Below are 19245 nucleotides of genomic sequence, written 5' to 3'. Positions count from 1 at the left end.
CCAGGTGCAGGTGCTGCCATTATGCAAATGCTGCGTGTCTTTGCAGGAAATGAAGTATATAGTCTTATGGGTCTGAAACCAAGGGCAGATGGAGGGCTCTGTCCCCCCTGCTAATGTTACTCGGTGCAAAGCGCACACCAGGAGCACTGATTTGCAAGAGTAATGAGTCATGGCCTGAACTAAGCAGTGAAATATAAGGGTTCGGATGGGGGATACAGCAGTAGAGAAGAGCTGTAAACTGCCCCTGAATGATGTGTGTTCAGGACAAGCTCCCTTTGCATGGAGTGAATGCTGACTCCGGAGATTTGAATGAAGAGTTTCCATGTGCTGTGGCTGTTCATTTGGTGGGGGTCCCACGCCTCCCCAGCACGTCTTTACTGCAGCCTCAACAGACGTCAGACGTCAGCTGAAGCACTTTGGTGGCTGTTTTTACAACTGCACCTTCTGTCTGATCCTCTTTAAATAGACTCCCCCTGCTTCACCCCCCACTCCCATTATCCGGCAATAACCAACACTTTGTAAATGAAACATTGACCCAGTCGCATTTGCATGTTTAAACTGGGGGAATGTTGACACAGGACGTCCACTGTAAATGCAGCACTGCTCTATACAGGTGGGCCTGTTGTTTTTCTAGAAACCCCCCTCCTCCCACTGGACTTTTATTTGTTGCCTGTATAGAACTACAAAGGCGTAAACATAAGTCTTTGTGAGCAGGTTGCCTTAATTTTACACCGGTTTAAACTAGCTGGATGTTTATGATTTTATTGCTCGAGAATGGAGTCATGAGGTAAACTGCTTTCAATCCAAGGCTTTCATCTTCCTGTAGGAAGCTGGTGGCAGATCCTTGTTCTTCAAAAGGTTTGCTTCCTGCAAAGCGGAAACCCGCCCATTAAAAGGATGCATTGGAAAGCATAGTGGGGACCGAGGCTCTGATTTACGTGTGGAGTATGATGCCCCATGGTGTAACATCTGCCATGCCTACCAGAGAGAAGTCTGCTTTGGATTGTGTACTGACAGTGCTGCCCGATCTCTATGCGCTGTTTTTGTAGGTTTTTGGCAGTGTTGTGTTACATTATGTGTTTCATATCACATTTACAGTTTTCGTGAGATTACATTGGCTGTGAAACAGTAAACCTATAAATCTCTTATGAACTGCTTCAGTCACATATTTCAGATGTTCTCTGTCAAAGGCTTCCTCATTATACCTCATTATTTCCCAGCAGCCCAGAGCAACATGCCAGTGTTGTTTGTGATCTAACATTGTAAAGTAATGTTTGGCAAATTAACAAGTATTGTAAGGGTAAGCTAATGTCAAGGCACGTTAAGGGTCCTGTCTGTGAATATGCTGGATACGTAAGGAGAGTAATCTCAGTGGCTCGGGTTTGGAGGCAGTCGGGTTAATGTTTGATCCGCTGTCTGCACTGTGTGTGTGTGTGTGCGTGTGCTCTGAGTGCCAAGCCCATCAGGAAGGCAAACTGCTGGCGATGGAGGAGACAGGACTGGCAGCATGCGAAGCACGATGCCGTCACAGGTGCAGCGCAGCCTTGGGGCAGCTCCTGCAGCGTGTGTGACAGCCTTTTCACAACAGTGGCTGTGGGCCCATACAATGATTTCGTGTATCTGCCGCTTTTCACTCTCTCGCCCACGGTTTAAAGCTTAGAGTGCTGCTTCAAGGCCACCTGGTAAGTCCCACTCAGTACTCTCAGTTAGCTCTTTCTAATTTTTAAATTTGCACTGTGACTGAGGGATTGCTTTATAAAAAGATATTTCTGTAGTTATTAATAACTGTTTCGCTTGCCCTGAGCAGATAGCGGTACCAGATTAATGGGTAGTGTAGGTGTGAGATTATGTATGTGTGTATCTGTGTGTCTGTGACTGTTCGGGATTCCCATTGTAAACAACATGGCCCCTTAACCCAAGGTGTAAAATGCTGTGGGGTGGCGCCCGTTCCAGGCCAGCGATATTCAGATGTGGGGGTGAGAGCAGAGCTATTTGCATTGCCATCAGCAGGGAGCGGGCAACCAGCTCACTGAGGCTTCCTGGGAGAAACCTCACGGCACGCCATGACCAGCCGTCTTCACCGCCGTTCTCTGGCTCTGACGTGAGGATCGCTGCCAGCACGACGGGGTGTCATGGCGTCTGAGTACTCATCCCGTAAGAGTGTGCTATAGCAACATGAAGGCTTTTGTTAATCGGGCAGCTTCTTTGTCAAGAGGGCAGCTGCTGATGCAGTGAGCAAACTGTCCCTCGTTTAGAGTCGATGCAAATGGTCAGAGGTGAGGATTCAACAGCTGTCAAGGACAGTATTTTGTGTGACATGCAGTCCGAGGGATTTCCTGGAATATAGCATCAAATGGAAAGTCTTGCAGGCAGTAGCATTGAAACTAGGGGGATTGGGGGTGGGGGGGGGCATATACTCCCTAATATTTAATTTGGCTTCATTCACCCCTCCAAAGAACAGACCTTTGCATAAAATTGATTAAGTTGTGTCCCCCTAATATTAAACTGTCTCCTATGCCGCATTTATTTTAATATTTGTGTTTATAAGAGCCCCCCAACCTCTCAGCTGACAGTTCTGCTCCTTATGAGTTTGTTATTCACATGCTAGAAAACAAAACGTTATTATTACTCTAGTTTGTATTTATTACGATCATGAGAATAAAGATTTTGATGTAGTTGTTTGTCACAGCAACAAGAAGATTGTGGAATTGCCAGGCTCAGTGGGATTCCCCTTTAAAGATGGCAAACCCAGTACAGGCAGTCCTTCAGTTAAGAACATGCAACTTATGGACGACTAGCATTTACGAATGGAATGCCATGAAATGTGAGTTAAATACAATGGTTCGTAATAAGATAATACTTTGTGATACTTATGAAAACACTGCATGGCTTCAGCAGTTCATCAGCTAGAGGTGTAGTACAATACAGCACAATAAATACAGCACTACACTACTGGTCAAAAGTTTGTGCACACCACAGGTGTTTATCATATACTGCTGCTGATTTTTCTATTCTTGTTAAGCATTGGAAAGTTGAGTGAACTGTAAATGAAAATACAAGTCAAATAAAACAAATTTCCTTTATAATACGGAAAGAGTATGTAATAGTACGTGCCTGACGTCCTATTAGCTGGATATATGGTGATGGCATATTCAAATTCTAGACTGTTCTTTAACTTTAAATGCACTAGCTAACTGTTTCATCACATGAAACAGAGCAGTATTTAAAGTCCCTTGTAGAAAGAATGCCTCAAATTTTCTCTGTTGTTATAACTACTAAAGGAGATTAGTTTGATGAATGAAATATATGTAATTTTCTTGCTAATAAAGGTACTCAAGTGGTGAATATACTATAAATTTATTTGTTAGCAAAGAATGTTGAGTGTATTTTCAGTAAATTTTAAGTGAATAATATGCAAATATAGAAAATCACAGTGTGTGCAGAAACATGTACATATTCTGACTTATCTATACATTCAATTTAAAGACTTAGGGCACGGATCTTGTTCGTAAATGAGGTGAGTTGAATGGGCCTGTGATCTTTCTCAAGGAGAGTCAGATGCATTGGCTGAGTTGCCATGGCGATGGCCATGTTCTTTCTATGAGCCTCAAAGAGCTTTGTGGACATACTACAAATACATAAAATAAGTATGACAAATTATAGTCGACGAGGTGGTTGTCATATTTGCTTGCAATTAAAAAGTAATCATTTAGGCAGCAACGTTCTTATCACTGGTACACATGTACAGCAGATTAAATGATGAGGATCCATTTTTCAGTAGCTTGGAATCTGCTGAAATATCTGCTTTACCCACACAGATAGGTGACACAATTTGAAACTATTTTTTAGATTCTTGCTGTGATGCTTTGTTTAAAGACATTAAAGAATGGATGCGCCTATCTGGTATGTACCTCTGATTTGTCTGTTGGGTTCCCAGGAATGGGCTACGGGCCTCCACTCTGACCCCAACCCACATAAGTAGTTAGAGGATGGATGGATGGATGAGGAGTAAATGGTCACGTGATCAAAAGGGAGCGTATCTTTCATCATGTCTACAATGCCAACAGAAGCCGCACGTGTTTTCTATATAAGGATGTGTATGTTGACTGTAGGGCTGATGTAGCTATTAGTTGGCAGGTCTGGGTGTGCATGTGTGTCTGTGAATATGCAATACTTCCAGCCTGCTGTGGTATTCATATTTTTATTTTGAAGCATTTGGGGTTATTTTTGCCCACCTTATGGCTGTTTCAGTCATGTGAAGGAGGCGAGGAATGCAAAGCTCGACATCAGCGAGGTGACGTCTGCAGTGCCCATCCCTGGCAGGGCAGGGCAGGGCAGGCGTGGGGGGACATGTGTCCCTACAGCAGCTGCTGTGTGTGGCCCCCCACACCCGGCACTCCTCCCATGGCCTCCTCTCTATGGGGAATTTTTCCGTTTTTAGTAGATCCAGCAGTTAAAGACTGACAGGAAACGGTCTGTATGGAGAATGTGACTCAGTCATAGGCAGCCCAGCTGCCTGCCACTGGGAAAGACTTTTCTTCTTTCTTACTTGTACTGAAACTGTTAGTTTTCCCCCTTAGTGAGTGTTTTGATTCAGGTGGATCTGTTTGGAGGCTGACTTTTCCTGTGACCATGTGGAAAATTCTAGGAAAGTGTTAGTCCACCAAAACTTGCTACTGGATTGTTCCCCACCATTCAGCAGTTCAGCTCTGCTTTACAAGGAAAGGTAGACAGCGGAATTTGAATAACCAAAGATTAGATATACAACAGGTTCAGTGATTAATGGTTCAGGTCTTTATTGTGATCTTTATTACAGGATGAGGTCATAGTTTTTGAAGTTGTAGTTTATCTCACCATCAGATAAGCAGAAGTAGTACGAGTCCCATGATCAACCATGATTTGGATATGCGGTGCGACCTTTCACCGCATCTTCAGACCTGTGTTTGACTCAGATGTTTTGAATCACCCGGGTTAGCATTACACCGTTGCCTGGTAACAGGGCAGTATAAACACATATCTTAACATTGGCTGCTTTGAATTCTGTTTCAGTCGCATGGCACCTTCCAGCTCTGAAAGCAAATCAGAAAGCAATCGGAAATTTGGATTGGGTGGTAGTGATGGTAACTCCGGCTCCAGCTTTTGCATGAACTGCATATACAATGATAATGGGGTCCACCAAACAGTCAGCTCAGCTAGAATGAGCAAGACATCGCACATATCCTGAAGTCCCACGAAATGGGTGACGTTCTCCTGTGACACGCAGGAGGAAAGTTTCACAGATTGCCTTTAAAGCTTTCGTGGCATTTTCATGCATCATGACTTCTGGTTTTGTTACACTTACATGTGTGTTACATGTGATGTCATACTTATGAATTTTGCATTTTTAAGGAGACCATCATTGTATTGCATGGGCAGGGAATACGTGTGTTTTTATGACCAATCCACAACCGCCACAGACACTATGCTTGTTAAGATGATAGCTCATTATAGGGGTAACAAACTGGAAGTGATCGAATTTTGAGACAGATCATCCAAAGATTGAAGCAGCACCGCATAGTGATAGCAAAAAAAGGTAGTTTCATTATCACGATAACTAACATAGTATTTGACAGATTTTTTTTCAAACTTTGCAGATTTGTTTTAAGGATGAAGATCTGGACCTGATCAAATTTTGAGACAAATTACTCCAAAATTTAATCAGCACCATATAGTAGTAGAAAGGAGAAGGGCAACCTCAGACCCTTGATCTTGTGAACATGATAACTCAAAAATTATTTGTCCGATCTTTTCCAGACTTCGGTGAAGATCTAGACTTCAAATTTTGAGATAAATAACACCAGAATTGAAACAACGACACTTACTGACCACAAAGAGAAGGCTGAGATAATTAGAGGCTTATCCTTGAGAAGAGGGTCATTGTTTTCTGTCACGGTTACTTTGTTACTGTATTGGTCTTCGATGGATCTTATTACCAGTTCAGAAAACCATTATAAGGATGAAGATCTTTAATCATATCATTTGGCTCCAGTCCTATCCGGTGTAGTCAGTGGTGGCAGAAGAAACAACAGGCATAGATCTGGTGAACTTAATTACATTATGACAAGTCACACCAAGTGGCCCATGGTCTCCGGATAAATGACTTTACTCAGACTCACAAATTTGTTCTTTTCTGTGTATACTGTGTGTGTGTCTTGGTGTCTCACAAGGAGAGTGATTAACCACGCTTAGCCATTGAAAACACAAGTTCAGTTATCAGGGAAGATAAAGTCACTTGTTTGTCAATATTCCTTGTTGATTTATGGGCAAGGAATAACCCACTCAAAGTGAAAGAACCAAGAATTAAAAATACTTTGATTTATAAATACTGTTCTTGTTGATTGTAGTTAATGTGATGTATATTCTGTGATCTCTCAATCGCCCATCCCCCCTGCAGTAAATTTTATCATCATGGACACGGTGAGGTGGGGCGTGGCCTCCCTTATTTATAACTGGCAACCCTAGCGATGATTGATGTTTTTAATTAACTACATAGTATTGGGCAGTTAGAGGCTGCAGCTGCCACCTTGTAAACATCTGCCATCTAAATCGTTTTGCAAACTTCCCAGGAACATTATACAGATCTATGATTCTCAAATTGTGGTGTCTGAGATGATTTTATGGATACTCTGTAATGAAGTTTATATTGATTTCTCTATTGCTAGCCCCCCTACTTGGCAAATTTTATCGGTAGCAGCCCATATTGAAAAATAAAATGCTACGCATCATAGGAATTAATATGGGACGTAATTTTTTTTTATTTTTTGCATGACCATGACCATGATTTAGTATTCTGTGGGCATGTTAGACTAAAGCACGTCAACAATGTTACATTTTAGTACATTGAAAATTAATTTCAGAGTTTGAAATAACAAACTGAGAGCATAAAAAAGTGAATTGTGTGCACATTTTAGACATAACGAAAGCTTGAATTTTGTGGGAATGTGGAACTAAATTGTACGCATGATTTAATGCATTGTACCCATGGGAAAAACACAAAAAAACAAAACTCACCATGGCCTCCACACTTCTGTAGGTGCCATTAGTGTATCTGTTCTAGGTCTTGGTGTTATGTCATGGAAAATGTTGGTCATAGCGCAAAAGAGAAATAGATGGAATATAAATATTTAAACATTAAAACAGAGATATCATAAATGTCATATTCCAGCATGGACATTAAAACATACACAAGTGAATATAAGTAACCACCTAATTGGTGATCAGAGATTCTGCAAATTGTCATATCAGTGGAATGTGCAATAAATGAATAAGTGTAGTTTCAGACCTTCATATCACATCAAGGACTTGGGCATTCAGGTAAAAACATATTTATTAGCTTTCACATTTCCAGATGATCCATCCAGTACTTTTAGAAATTGTACAAATTGGTGAGTATGTGAGGAGTTAGGGTTAGATGGGCAAAGCAAGTATTGGGGCTGTCCAGGGAATACAGTGCTGTCGTTTCTGACAGCCCCATTTCTTGTTGAAAAGAATACCATTTGTCCTGAATTGATGTTCGCTGGTTATGTGTTTATTTCTTTGTTGCTCCACCAGAAATGCAGCTATGCTGAGCTTCCAATGAGTGCCCATGTACATGTATACGTAGCATAGGAGCTGTTTTATAAAGGAATCCCCTTAGCTTGCTTGGTGTTTCCTTCTGTCTACGTTTGCTTTAGCCTTCATGGTGCGCTGCTGTGTCTCATGTAGCTGCTTCCTTCTTCTCTCCTGCAGATCGAAAACATCGATGCCTGCCTCAGCTTTTTGGCAGCCAAAGGTGTGAACATACAGGGCCTGTCTGCAGAAGGTAACTCAGCTGCTCTGCTATGACCTGGAAGCAGAAATATCTACACAGTCACAGCGTCAGTCCATTTGCTGTTGGTTAAAATTGTAACCGGACCTGTAATGTTTTAGATTCTTGTAGCTGTGCGTGTACAGGCCAGGCCGACATCTTGGTTGGAGTCCTTTCAATTTCAAGTAGAAGTGTAGGATCCAGGGGAGATGGGGGGGGCATGTGCATGTACTCTCCAATATTTAATTTGGCTGCATTTATTCCCCTACAAAAAAGAGACCTTTGTATATAAATGATTAAGTTGCGTCCCCCCCCAATATCAAAACTATGCCATTGCTTACAGGTGAGACGCGGTGAGCTTATCTCATCACTGGCCAACTCTGTTGCTTTGAGTGCTGATTACTGAATGACTCTTAGTGCTGCTTTCTCTGATTGTGATTATCACACGTCATGTGGGAAGTGTTTAGGCTAAACAGGGTTGCAGTTATCTGGAAGCTGACCACTGACACTATGTGTGCATCATGTGACTCCTCAATAATTCAGATCTCATATTCTTTCTGTTAGTGAATGCATTTAACAGCAGTTGTTTACTTTAATATCTGTGTTTATAAGACAGAGTCCCCCAGCCTCTCTGCTGATAGTTCTGCTTCTTATGAGTTTGTCATTCAGATACTAGAAAACTAAATATGTTAGGATTACTGTAACTGACTTTCCTTATTTACAGATATGAAAATATAGATTTTGATGTAGTTGTCTGATACGATAACAAGAAGACTGTGGAGTTCCTAGGGAGTCTCCTTTAAAGATGCCAAACCCTGTACAGGCAGTTCTTGACTTAAGAACATACAACTTTCGGACCACTATTACTTATGAATGGAATGCCATGAAGCCTATTATATTAAAAATTTGAATTAGGGTCCTCGTAATTGTTTTTTTTTTAATTACCTTTATGAGAATAAAGATTTTGGTAGAGTAACACCAAAGACTGTCAGACTGTCACAGTAACAAGAAGATTGTGAGTTCCCAGTGTTCGCATTCTCAGTGGGATTCCCCCTTAAAGGTGCCAAACCCTGTACTTTGAGACATTACATGTAGAATATATTTATACATAGAATACAATAATTCAGTTTCAGCATAGTTTCTGCTGTAACAGCTTCCGTCTCATTAGAGCAGTGATTCTCAAACTCGGTCCTCAGTCCCCGCTGCCCTGCTTGTTTTCCAGTTATTCCTGCCCTACACACTGCTGATTACCTGCATCAGATGTGTTCAGTCAATCAGAAGCTGAAAGACAGCTGGGACTTGTGTGTGGGGCAGGAATAGCAGGAAAACAAGCAGGGCAGTGGGGCCCGAGGACCGACTTTGAGAAACACTGCTTTAGATACTTGTAGCTGTGTGTCTGTTGTGTGTACAGACCTGATCGACATCGTGACCACAGTCTTCCTGCAGCATTCCTGACCATCCTTCTCCAACAGAGATCCGGAATGGGAATCTGAAGGCTATCCTGGGCCTCTTCTTCAGCCTGTCCCGGTACAAACAGCAGCAGGCACAGAAGCAGGCCACCCTACACCCCCAGCACCGACCCCTTGTCCAGCAAACTAGTGCCCCTACCCAAACTGGACCAAACACCCATGGGACCCCCACCCCTGTGCAGGCCCAGTCACTCCCCCCCTCAGCACACATGTTGAAAGCACAAGCAGAGATGCAGTCCAGGTAATTCCCCTGCGGTTCCCAATTTATGTGAGGTGCACGCTAGGTAATTCTGTGGTTGGGATTTAGTTATTAGTGTGTTTTATTTGGCTGGGTTAGGGTAGTGCAATTTCAAGCTATTCTTCTGGAGAGCATCTTAAATGTTTTATGTGCCTTTAAACATTTTGTGAATTATTCTCCCTTAGTACCAGTACCTGAATAATGTATCTCAGAATAATCAGTCAATATGTTTTCTTAATGAAACTGTCTATGCTACAAGTACCGTGAATTCACTGGTGTGTCATTCGGTTCCCAGGTGCTTTCAAGGGCCGGGAAGCTTGGCCTTGATAGTTCATATTTGTCAGCCTGCTCTGTGCTCTTAGCTGCCATCTCCTGTGATGTGCTCATTTCCATCTCTCCACTCCTCTCTCTCACCGTACAGTCTCCCATCCAAAGAGGCTTCTCAGAGCAAACTGCTCAGATTGGCTCTTGGTCAGAGAAGGTCTTCTAGGTCAGCTCTCGCTTATGCCCCTGCACTTCCCCTGCCCCGCACCGCTAACAGCCCCAAAGCATGCTTTTTCTGAGTTCTTTGTAGACTGCAAAAGTGATTCCTGAACCAAAAAGTTCCCCTAACCTTTAGATAAGCCTGCTCCTGAATGATGTGCTTGGCAGGGCATATGAGTGAGTAGTCAGTTATTAGCTGTGAGCGTACAGCAACCATAAGCTACATCTAGGCATGAGAGATCTTGCTTTGTGCGTTAAAATGAACTCATATCAATATCTCATATAAATACAGTATGGTCATAGTGTCATTAAGATTGACAATATAATGCTTGAATGCATGGTATATAAAATTATTACATCATTTAGTACTGCAGTAAAAAAATTGACAAAAAATTCATAAAATGAAAAATCATTACTTTCCAATTACTGTTTTACTGTGCTAAACTTAAGTGTCACCTAAGCTATTTATAGATCAGAATTGCAATGTAAATCAATGCATCATCTCCACCTACTGGTGAGAGATCTGTAACTGCACAGGAATTTCCGGTGTGTCCCAGGAGTAAGTCTTTTAAATGGTTTTTCATTTGCGGTTGACAGTTTTTGCTTGCTGTGGTTGATCTTCTTCCATGTGTGTATACACCCCCGTAACTACCATACGAAGTGCCTTCCTTTTTTCTGATATCCTGAATGAGTGTGTTCCTCTTGCATGAACATGTGCGTGACTGAAAACTTGGATGTGCATGGAATTGGAAGAAAACAAGCATTTAATAATGTTTGTCTGTATGGGATACACATTGAACAGCGGCCTGCATCTTTCTTTCTCACTCTTTTATTATGTTCGACAGCTTTGATTGCTTTAAAAATCCTTCTAAAGACCAGCTTCTTCGGGCATAGTGCTATTCTAATCAGTGCCTTTTCCTGCAGTAAGTGGCTTTGGCTGCTGCTTATTGAAAGGAAAATGTGTTACTCTGATGGATAGATAAGTTCCAGGGATGCATATGAATTGACTAGAGTAGCTCATGAGATGAGATTTAGATGTTTAGATGTTTACTAGCCTCATGAGGATGCTGTAATTGGCTTATTGGGGCTTTCTGGCCCTGTTTCCATTCGGATTGGCTGGCTGTTCATCTCCAACCCCTTCCGAATGGTGTCCACTGTGACACTGGAATATTTCAGTTCTTTTTTCACTCACTCTCACTCTCTTCTTTTATTTCCCCCACAGGCTACCGGGTCCCACCTCCAGGCTTTCTACTGCAGGCAGTGAGAGCAAGGTCCGGCCCGGAGCCAGCACCAGCAGTCGGCGCAGCCAGAGCTTCAACAACTTTGACAAGTCCAAGCCTGGCACTGTGGTCCCTGGGGGCCATGACAGAGGTGAGTCCCTTCCTGCATATATACTACATGGTCTGAAATGTAGCAGGGCTCAATGCACTGTGTATCATGACACATTACTTCCATGACTGTCATCAAAATTATCTGTCATTTATGCTGCAGTAGCCCTTCTGTTGGTTTGCACCAGACGGTACAGCTTTCATTCACATTTCTCATGGACAAGTAGCCTGTTGGTGGCTCCTGGTTTTTCCCTCTTTGGGCCTCTCCCTGTAGGTACTCACCATGGCAAACTGTCAGCTCCCCACAGGCCTTGTCGTCTCAGAGATGCTTTGACCCAGTCGTCTGGTCAAAATGATTTGGCCATCGCTCAGATATCTATCCCTGTCCTTTTCTTCTGCATTCAACATGTCAACTATGAATGCCAAAAGTTAGCGTACGGTCTGATACACCCCAGACCTTGATATGAACTATTTTTATGAGTCAGTATTATTTGCTTCACATTAGGGTGGTCATGGTTGGTTGGTTCATCAGTGTATGCATCAACGCAAGAGTTTTTCTGCTCTGGGTTGGTGAATGTGAGGTGGGCATTTAGCCCTGATCTTTATGCTGCTGGAAACACAGCTGAAGTGTAGCGACTTATAATAAATTGGACTGATGGTAGACGTTTTGCAGTGTTTTGTTTTTTTTACTCGGATGTTCCAGTGGTTTTTGTTGTATCATTTAACAGGATACCTTTCTGGTCCACCTGCATTGGTGTTGGTGTGCCGGTCCACTCTGCTTGTTAGATTGCTGGGCTTTAAGCTGTTTCCTGGGAGTTACCTTTTCAGTTACAGACCCACAATCCAGAATGGACTGTAGAGGCTTCATTTTCTGCACTTCAGCATGGCTCTGACAGATACATGCTGATGAGCTCTACTTGCATGTTCATCAGCATGAGCAGGAAAGGTGGAGCTGGGCTCTTCTAGCTTCATAGTTAGTATAAACATGAGATATGTCCAGTGCTTTGTTGTCTGACAGACCTGTGAGCCTCCTCTTATTAAACCAGCAGGGGTGGCATGTGGGATTCCTCGCCTCCTGGGGGTATAGAGGTTTTAGGCCAACAGCGCATGTGACAGGAAGAGGCCCATAGGCCTGAAAGGAGTCAAAGCATCATGGGAAATAAGGGGTGAAAACAAGCTGAGACAGATAGAGACAGCAGGGGTGTGACACACACCAGGCTGAAGACACACTGTGCTTGTGGGAGTGCTCGCTCCGATGCACATTTCAGCATCCGTTTCCACACCCTGGAACTCCTGCCCTGGCTGCATGTGGGCAGCTATGAGGAAGGATGTGTTTGCTGCTACATTTTGCGACACATTGCTCTGCAGGGAGGAGTCATCAGTTTAGTCTTTGGAATAATAATGAATACATCAGACAAATTGTTGTACTCAATCATCAGATGGTGCAATTGTAACAGTCATTGCTCCAGGGAGGTGCACTCACTTGTGATATATTCTGGGGGGGGTGGGGGGGGGGGGAACATGGGCATGCTGTTTTCTGTGAATAATGAATGGTTTCTTTCCCCAGCGTCTTTTGATAAGTGCAGTAATTAGATTTGAGGTGAAGACAAGTCGGGAAAGGGTTAACCCTCTCTATATGCTAGGCAACGCTACTGTGGGCATGTGGAACACCCATGCTCAGTGAGGGTGATTTATCTTTAAGAAGCACGCTGTTAACAGCACCACTATAGGCGCAGTGATGGGGCTTACCACAGTGAGGGCTTTATGGCAGAAGTTCTCTGGGAATCCAACCAGACAACCTCCCAGTGGTTCTGGGCTCATGGAGCAACTGCAGGGAGAAGAACATTAGTGTCCTTCTGTATCAGGACGAAAATGGGTGTGAATGATTTATATGGAAACCACAGGAAAGAGCATGTGGAACATGTATGGACTTCATCTACTGAGAAAGTACACAGCATTGGCTGCTTGGATAATCTGTAAGTTGGGGCCATGTGATTGGCGGAGAGGTTCTCAATAGCTTTGATAAAAAAATGTAAATAAATATTCTGTGTGTTTGTGTTGAAGTGTTAAATTATGCTTGTGAACAAGGGCAAATGTTTTCAGCCTGATCTTATTAAGATGAGCCTGGAACTGGGTCACCCCCTATGCCCTGGACCCTCGGACTGCTCAGACTGGTGGTTCTGTCTCTCTGGCTTTCTTGCCAGTCAAGCTGAACAGCCCATGTGACGACAGTATTGCTGTAAATGTCTATGCATTGAATGCTGTGAGGACTGAAACAAGATTGATTCATGTGGCTCATACTGTTGGAGATGCCTTGTGTTTATACTTGTGTGTGGGGGACGTTAGGTTCCACTTAAGTCATTCGTTTTTGTGCTGTAGCTTAGCTGAGGTTTTTATTCTAAGCCGGCTGTGGATTTGCACCTTCTTGTCTCAATGCCCATTAAGCACCCTGGGCTGGCAACTGCTCTCTCCTCTGGTGCAGGCAGAGCTGTACTGGTACAGTGCATTCTTTATTTCGCCTTAATTGGTTGTCACGTGCCATAATAGCCCTCACAGTTACCCGAGGATCCATCTGCCTGGCACTTAGATGCTGAAAACAGATTCACGTCACTGCTTGTAGCACTGACAAAGCTCTAATTAGTGTATTTGTGACTGGCAGACAGCGAGAGAGGGTAACGCGGGGTGGTAGGTGGGGGTGGGGGGGTGGGGGGTAAGGAGTATGAACATGGGTAAAGTGGAACTGATGAGGAGTGGGTCAAGATGAGTGTGGCTAAGAAGGTGGGGGGGGGGGGGGGGGGGGATGACAGCCTGCACAGTGTGGAGACCCTGGACTGCTGGCCCTCTCTCAGCACCAGTTGGCACTGTCAGTGGGCTCTTCATCAGTATCAGTGGACTCTTCATCAGTGTCAGTGGGCTCTTCATCGCCACATCACTGCCAGCTGGCATCATGGGGGCACATTGGTTTTTGTAATCTGTTGGAGGACTCAGTGACCTCAATCAGAAAGCAGACTCTCATCTTCTGCTACATCTCCTCTACCATCTCTGGGTAAAGAGGCATAGTTTAAGTGGGTGCTGTTTGGGTCTGGATGCCTGTGTCTGTGCCCCAGCTGTCTGCTGAACCTGCATCATTCTCAGTGTCAAATTTCGACCATGGCTGCTTGCCAGCATGACTAATGGATGTGCTGCAAAGAAGACTTCCACAGGCACGGGGGGGTATTACTCTCATCATTCGAGTGTGAGCTGGGGAGAGGGTGTCTGCAAGACTAACCTCTCAGATTTAGCAGTATTGCTGAGTGTCTGGGGGCGTCTTCCCCTTCAGAGTGTGCGAGTTATAATTTCACATCGTCGCATCTGTATGACAATCATTAGAATGTTTTGCTCATGACAAAGTAATTTGGCATGCGAAGTGTACAAAATCGTATTGTTTGTTTAGAAATTGATAATAAATGCACTTTGTATGTTATTATTCAGGCTAGCAGACTGGTATGGGTTGAGGTTAGGGGTATCCAAGTATTTGCGAATTGTCACATTTGCGTGAATCTGCTGCCCCTAACCTTCGCATAGGAGTTACGGTATCAAGTCATGAGTCACTGTCAATCTTTCATTAACACAAAAGCTAAGGTATGAAAATTAGGACAACTTTTCATCAGCATGCACAAAAAAAAGGATCAAATAATGTGCTACTGCGACCGACTGAGAAAGTTCATTGCACTAGTTCTGCCACTAGAAAAGTTAGTCTGGAGCCCTGATGACAGTGAAGGCAAGTGGCCGATCTTCACATTGGATGTACCAGCTGGGTGACATGGGCGAGTTTCAGAATGATGTAGAACAAGCGGAGCACAATATCGGGGACTGAAAGAAGTTCAGTCATTAATTGCTGGCTTATAATAGAGGCCTCCGTTTGGGGCTTTGCTGGAGGAGCGCCAGTCTGCGTCCCCAAGGCTCGAGGCCTCCCACAAGTGCTGGCTTCGGTCCTGTGCTGGTCCATGTAGTTAAATGCTCTAGGTACATTTAGATGGTCTTATTTTTTATTTGCATATTTTTTACATTTTGAAATGTCATGGAACATTTCCTGGAGTTGCTTCATGCTTAAGATAATATATTCAGTAAATAAATCAGTTATAGGAAAATTTTAATCTGCTAAGTATTGTCAGTGTCAGCTGACAGATCCCTCTGGAACATTATTGGAGCAGCTTTGTTTGCACAGCTATTCATCTGGGGGAAGTTCTGGGCTTTTTAGTATAACAAGCATCCTGCTGACCACTTTTAGCAAACTTAATAGCTCAGGCATAGGGTTCCTGTTCTTGGGGCCGGATACGCTGGATGTTCGCTTCAGCAGTTGATCGTATGTCGTGTTCAGGGTCGTATCTCTCAGACTTGTTCCTTGGAAAACTCTGCCTGCTGGACTAGCGGTAGTCACTCATGTGAAGCCTTTCTGTTGTAATTTACTTGAGTTTAAATTAAGTCATTATCTTAAATGGGCAATTAAGAGTTAAATGGTAAAACAGCAATTATGGACCAGATGAATATAATGTGGGCTGTAGTTTTATTGTGTACTGTGATAAGGGGATAGGGGATTGCCTCCTTTCCTGCTACCATACATTATATTTTATTTGGAGACTTAAGTAAATTCAGCTACAGGTAACGAATTACAAACTGTAAGTGTTAACTGTATTTTTTCACGGACAATGCCAAAGACAGGATTCATTTGATAATAGTTTTGTCTGCACTCGGTTCACTCCCAAATAGGCAGATTACCGTGTAACATAGGATATGAGCTGACCTCCCGGGTGGCCTTCCCCGAGGCCCTGGGCGCACACTGACCGCAGGGTGGGGTCCCGCCCACTTACAACGGCCTTCTTAGTCAGTCGCTTCATTCATTCAAGTAGGAAGCTATTACCCACAAGACCCACTTTCTACCCAGCGGCATCACTAATTATTCTAAATCTTTTGGTAATGGGAGAAAACAAGCTTGGTTTTCTCAAATTGGGGCATGTTAATTATTTTAATATGTTGGAAAAGAAGAGAAACAGTTAAGAATTATGAATTAACCCAGAGCTTTGGCTTGAATGACTGGGTGCAATTTCCAGGGCCAAATTAAATAACACAGGTACTGTATAACCTAATATTGTGATCTTTTAATATTATAACAAAGTGGACAACATAGAGTGCATGTGTGAGTGAATGGTGTGAGAGTGTGCCCTGTGATGGGCTGGCCCCTTGTCCTGGGTTGTGGCCATAGCTTCTGGGATAGGCTCCGGACCCCCCCGCGACCCAGAAGGATAAGCAGTTTCGAAAATGGATGGATGGATGGATAACATATAAAGTTGTAGGCAACATGTAAAGTTGCATTAATGCCTCGCAGCATTTCATGAGGAAAAAGGAACTGCTAGTTTTAAGGTTTGCTTGGAAATTTGACACTGTCTGACATGAAGCGTGTATCATTTTCATGTGAATCCTAACAAGTTTCAGCTTAAGGGGGATACAGTAGAAAGGGCACTGACTCAGGTAGCAGAAATATATATTCGGTATGTGTGTGACTACAGACATATCAGAGTCATACAATTTTATTTCCCCATGAAATCCTTAATTATAAAAAGTCTGGATCGTGAAATATGGTTCATGAAGCAGTGAGTGACCATAAACCTCACAAAAGCACAACAGCACCTTCAATGTTTTAACTATGATTAGAACACTATGGGAACTTCATGGGCTAGGCAAGGTGCAGAGGCGGCCAAGGGGGTGTGAATCTGTAAGGCACTGAGAGCTGGAAGGCAGGCTGGCTCCAAATAGACAGCCTCTGTGCTGGCCAGACACACCATATGGTGGTACTCGCAAAGCACACTCACGCCTGTTTGTTTTTGAATTTCAAACCGGCCATGGTCATTGGCCAATTCCTCTTATGTTTTTTGTACTGTACCCCATGGCCTAAGTTGGGCTCTCAGATAATTACAGGAGAGCTCAGTGACTCTCAGTCACAGTTTGCTCTACAGAAACCGATACTTCTTGAGGGGTTATGACTTATATTTGGGATTAGAGGTGAGTCATCTATAATTCCCAGTGTTTCCTATTCTGATTTGACCAGGAGATGGTGTGTTTTTCAGGTTCGTATGCTTGGCATGTCTAGAAAGTGAAGTTTGACAATCAAGACTATATGGTGGATGTGTGTTATTACGACACAGCTCTTCCCCAGCGTTAATTGATATTACAGCTGACGTTGTGGATAATTTTATGGATGATGTCATGGCTGATGTTATGGTTGACATTAATGACCTGGTTGATGCTACAGCTGATGCTATAACTGGTTGACGTTATGGCTAATGTTGCAACTGTTTTTACGGCTGACGATAGGGCTGACATTACAGCTGATGTTGTGGTTGACGTTACAGCTAACATTATGGCTGATGTCAGGGTTGACATGAATGTTGTTATGACTGACATTATGGCTGATGTTAGAGATAACATTATTGTTGATATTCATGACGTGGATGACTTTGCAGTTGATGTCATGGATGATGTAATGGCTGATATTGCTTTATCATGCTTTCATCTTTTGTTTCTCCTACCTGCAGATCTGTTGGAGGGCGGCAGCATGCAGCCTCTTGGAATGACAGACTGTGTCTCCTGTCCAGCCCCTATAAGTACCTCCACCAACACTTCTACCATCAACAACTCCACCACTACCTCCTCTTCATCTGTCATCCCCCAGCCTAACTCAGTCAGCAAGCCCTGGAGGAGCAAATCCCTCAATGCCAAGCACAGTGCCACGTCTTCCATACTGTCTGTGAAGCAGGACCCCCCCAAGCAGCAGCAGCCTCCCACGCCAGTCATTGAGACCCCACCTAAGGCTGCCCCCATCATACAGAAATCCATGCTTGAGAAGCTCAAACTGTTTAACAGCAAAGGGGCATCTAAGTCCTCAGCTGGGAGCTCAGCAGACAGCTTGGCTACCCGGGAGACAGCAGTGGAGAAGGTGGAGGTTGGTTTCAACACTGACACTCTAGAGGAGGTCGATGGCAACGTCAGGCCTGTTAACGGTACGGCTGCTCTTTCTAGCAGCCCCAAGATTGCCCTTAAAGGTATTGCGCAGCGTACCTTCAGCAGAGCCCTCACCACTAGGAAGAGCTCTCCGAAGTCTGCTGACAAGGACAAGCCCAAGGAAAAGGACAAAGCTAAGCGCTTGTCTGTCGCAGAGAAGGTGGAGCTGAGGGAGGAGCCAAAAGAGGAAGTGACGGTCGCCCCTGAGGCAGAACCTAAAAAATACTCTAAGATCGGCAGCTTTATTCCCAAAGGGGGCAAGGTCAGCAGTGCCAAAAAAGAGAGCTCAGGCCCAGCACACAGCGGCATACCAAAGCCAGGGGCCAAGGCCTCTGGGACAGCAAAGGCATCTGGGGCAGCCAGCTCTGGGAAAGATGGGGAGAGGCCACGCAGCATGAGGCTGGCAGGGGGGCTCTCACTGCACAAGGGCCAGCTGGATAGCAGGAACTCCAGTTCCTCCTCCAGCTTGGCCTCCTCAGAGGGCAAGGCCCATGTCGTCAATGGCACCTACCCAGTGGCCAGCAGCACCAGTGCTACACAGTCTACAGCCAGCAACACTGTCAGCGTTCAGCTACCACATCCTCAGCAACAATACAGCCACCCCAACACTGCCACAGTCGCCCCCTTCATGTACAGGTCAGTAAAAACTGATAAGTAACACTTAGGGCGTTTTCCCACCGCATCAAGTACCATACATTTGGTACTTCAAGGTGTTGGTTTTCCACTGGCGTAAAAACTGATAGCAGAGCTGAATGACATCACAATGCGAGGAGGGGTATTTTGTACTGATTTTGAAAAATGGCTGTAGTACTGTATATTATACGGCTTGGCAATATTCAACAAAATACTTTTTAATTTCTTGTC

General features: G+C 43.9%; 1 protein-coding gene across 4 annotated transcripts in view; it reads left to right on the top strand.

Annotated features, from left to right (window-relative positions):
* Positions 1–19245, top strand: part of LOC125723499 (neuron navigator 2-like) — a 97975-nt gene that overhangs the window by 23379 nt on the left and 55351 nt on the right. For 3 of the 4 annotated variants that reach the window (XM_049000134.1, XM_049000133.1, XM_049000136.1), the window contains exons 4-8: positions 7768–7840; positions 9298–9535; positions 9954–10022; positions 11238–11386; positions 17916–19017. In XM_049000134.1, coding sequence (XP_048856091.1) covers positions 7768–7840; positions 9298–9535; positions 9954–10022; positions 11238–11386; positions 17916–19017 — 1631 coding nt within the window. The remainder of the gene's footprint in view (positions 1–7767; positions 7841–9297; positions 9536–9953; positions 10023–11237; positions 11387–17915; positions 19018–19245) is intronic. The other variant, XM_049000135.1, reaches the window with a different exon arrangement.

This window comes from Brienomyrus brachyistius, unplaced genomic scaffold (assembly GCF_023856365.1).
Source record: "Brienomyrus brachyistius isolate T26 unplaced genomic scaffold, BBRACH_0.4 scaffold49, whole genome shotgun sequence".
Lineage (NCBI taxonomy): Eukaryota > Metazoa > Chordata > Actinopteri > Osteoglossiformes > Mormyridae > Brienomyrus > Brienomyrus brachyistius.
This window is presented reverse-complemented; position numbering and strand designations above follow the sequence as displayed.